We start from the raw sequence: 2,304 nt of genomic DNA, 5'->3' as shown, positions 1-2,304 counted from the left end.
TTAACAGGTTTCTTGTTTTTTTTTAACTTAACATGTTCCTTTTTTCTTTGAAGTCAACTTAACACGTTCCTTGTTTTTGTAAGGAAGAGTCCGACTTCATCTTGACTATTTTCCCTGGGATGCATGCAATCTTTTTAACGTAAGTTTTTTTTGATGAGGAAACAAAGTGGCCTCCAGATGTATATTTTTTCAACGGGGTGGAGCCAGGGAGCACGTACGTGAGAAAATCTCATCCTTTTCCCGTTTACATGTATGTGTTTTTCTTAGTTGGTGCATGTACGTGAGTTCTCTTTTTAAAGAGGCCCACCATTTACCAAATATATTTTCTTTAACATATGTGCGTTCAGATGTGTCACGTACAGTCGTTGGAGTCCCAGAGCATTATATATTTTACATAAATCTAACGGTCAAGATAATTCTATTTGTTAAGATTCACCGGATTGAGGGCTAGTAATTTCTAATTAACGTGCAATTTTCTAGCATATTTACCTTGCTCCTGGTTCACCTTATATTACTTTTAATATATAAATAGATGCAACATAAATATGTAGACAAGACCTGTGTTTGTCTTTTATTCCCAAGTTTGAACTAGTATAGTTCGGGTTCTTACATGATAGTGCATGTCACATTATTTTTTCACCGCTACAACGACGAAACCATGGACTAAGAAAACGGTGTTTCATATATCTAGTACTATAGTTATTTTCTTCTCAGTTAGTACCGAAGATGCCAAATGGCGCGTTGGCGCAATATGGAGGGATGTAGACATTGCACATTGCAGGTAGCGTCTGTAGCGCTAGGTTCCTTATTTCCTCGAACTGGGGCAGTTGTTGAGGCTGGACAGAGCCCTGGGCCTGTGGGTTTTGCTGAGATGGCCGGAAGGAGCCCTGGCCTAATGGATATTGTTGCTGAGGCTGTTGGAGGGAGACCTGGCTCGATGGTTGTTGTTGTTGTTGTTTTTGTTGTTGATGCAGAATAATAGCATGAACAACATTGTGGATGGCCTGGCACTGCGACTGCTCAGGGATCTGCCATAGGTGCTGACAACACAATTCTTGCAACAGCTGGTAAGTACTTTGTGGCAAAACTTGTGATCTTCCATGCGCTATGTTGTGTTGCTGCAATACAACATCCATGCATGGAATCAGTTGTTGTTGCAAAATTTGTTGAAGGATTTGTTGTTGTTGTTGTTGTGGTTGTTGTTGTTGTTGTTGTTGTTGTTGTTGTTGTTGCTGCTGCTGCTGCTGCTGCTGTGAAATTGGTTGTTGTGGTTGCGAATACTGTGGTTGCGGTTGTGGATATGGTTGTTGTGGTCGAAATGGTTGTGGCTGCGAATATGGTAGTTGCGGCTGCGGAAATGGTTGCAGCTGCAGATATGGTTGTTGTGATGGAAATGGTTGCGGCTGTGGATATGGTTGTTGTGGTGGAAATGGTTGTTGCTGCCCTAGAAATTGTTGTTGTTGTTGTACCAATGGAACTTGCTCTTGTGGCTGTTGCTGAGATGGATTTTGTGGCTGCAATTGTGGCACTGGAACTCTAACTGCAGTTGTGGCGGTGGTCGCCACGATAGCAAGGAGGGCAAGGATGAGAAAGGTCTTCATGGTGGATTTGTATTGACCACAACTTGCTTGGCTTAAATGATGCGCTCTACTTATGAGAATGATGGATGAGGAAGGATGATCGTCATGCTATGGGGCTATTTATAGCTGCCATGGAATGATCTCTTTCACAATTGGCATTTGTTTGTGTGGAAAGTGCTTGGATGCTTCTCAAAATCATCATTTGGTATGTTCTGTTTGGTGGCACTACTTACAAGTGTATTCTTGGACTGGTCATTAAAGTTCCTTGTTGTTGCACTATCATTCCACCACCAAAAAGGTGTGATAATATGCATGACTCATCTTATTCACTTTACAGCTCAAACACTAATCTAGATTGCCTATTTTTCTGAAACTAAGTTTGTAATTTTCTGCAAATTGTTACGCATAAACTAGATAAGCATGGCCGTCACGGTACTTAGTTTGTAATCTTGTGTGGTCTGTTAAGATAAATAAGACTAGTAATGTAACTTGCTTTAGTAGGCTATGACTCGTCAAATTCCTTTTACATGTCAAGTGTTGTAGTGTTCTAGAAGTTATTAGCAAGCATAAATTTTGTAATGTTCTACAAGTTGTTACGTGTAAACTAGATAAGCTTGACTTGCACACAAACAAGATTGTAATCACTAGTCATCTACCCGTGCAACTGCACGGCCTAGCTATTATAGGGGTACATATTTATTAATAAATATTTATATGTAAAATT

At 40.2% G+C, this 2,304-nt stretch overlaps 1 protein-coding gene across 1 annotated transcript; it reads right to left on the bottom strand.

Annotated features, from left to right (window-relative positions):
- Positions 1 to 546: 546 nt before the first annotated feature.
- LOC147963604 (alpha/beta-gliadin A-I-like) lies at positions 547 to 1,686 on the bottom strand. The gene has a single exon (XM_087531097.1). It carries the CDS (start codon positions 1,599 to 1,601, stop codon positions 711 to 713), a length of 891 nt encoding a protein of 296 aa, XP_087387223.1. The 5' UTR covers positions 1,602 to 1,686; the 3' UTR covers positions 547 to 710.
- Between the last annotated feature and the right edge of the window lie 618 nt (positions 1,687 to 2,304).

This window comes from Triticum urartu, chromosome 6A, assembly GCF_056163025.1.
Source record: "Triticum urartu cultivar PI428250 chromosome 6A, HENAU_Tu73, whole genome shotgun sequence".
Classification (NCBI taxonomy): Eukaryota; Viridiplantae; Streptophyta; class Magnoliopsida; order Poales; family Poaceae; genus Triticum; species Triticum urartu.
The sequence above is the reverse complement of the archived record's forward strand: the minus strand, read 5'-3'. Positions and strand labels throughout refer to the sequence as shown.

What these genes read in the sequence shown, in the direction of transcription:
- LOC147963604 (XM_087531097.1), bottom strand. Translation starts at nt 1,601, where the DNA reads ATGAAGACCTTTCTCATCCTTGCCCTCCTTGCTATCGTGGCGACCACC.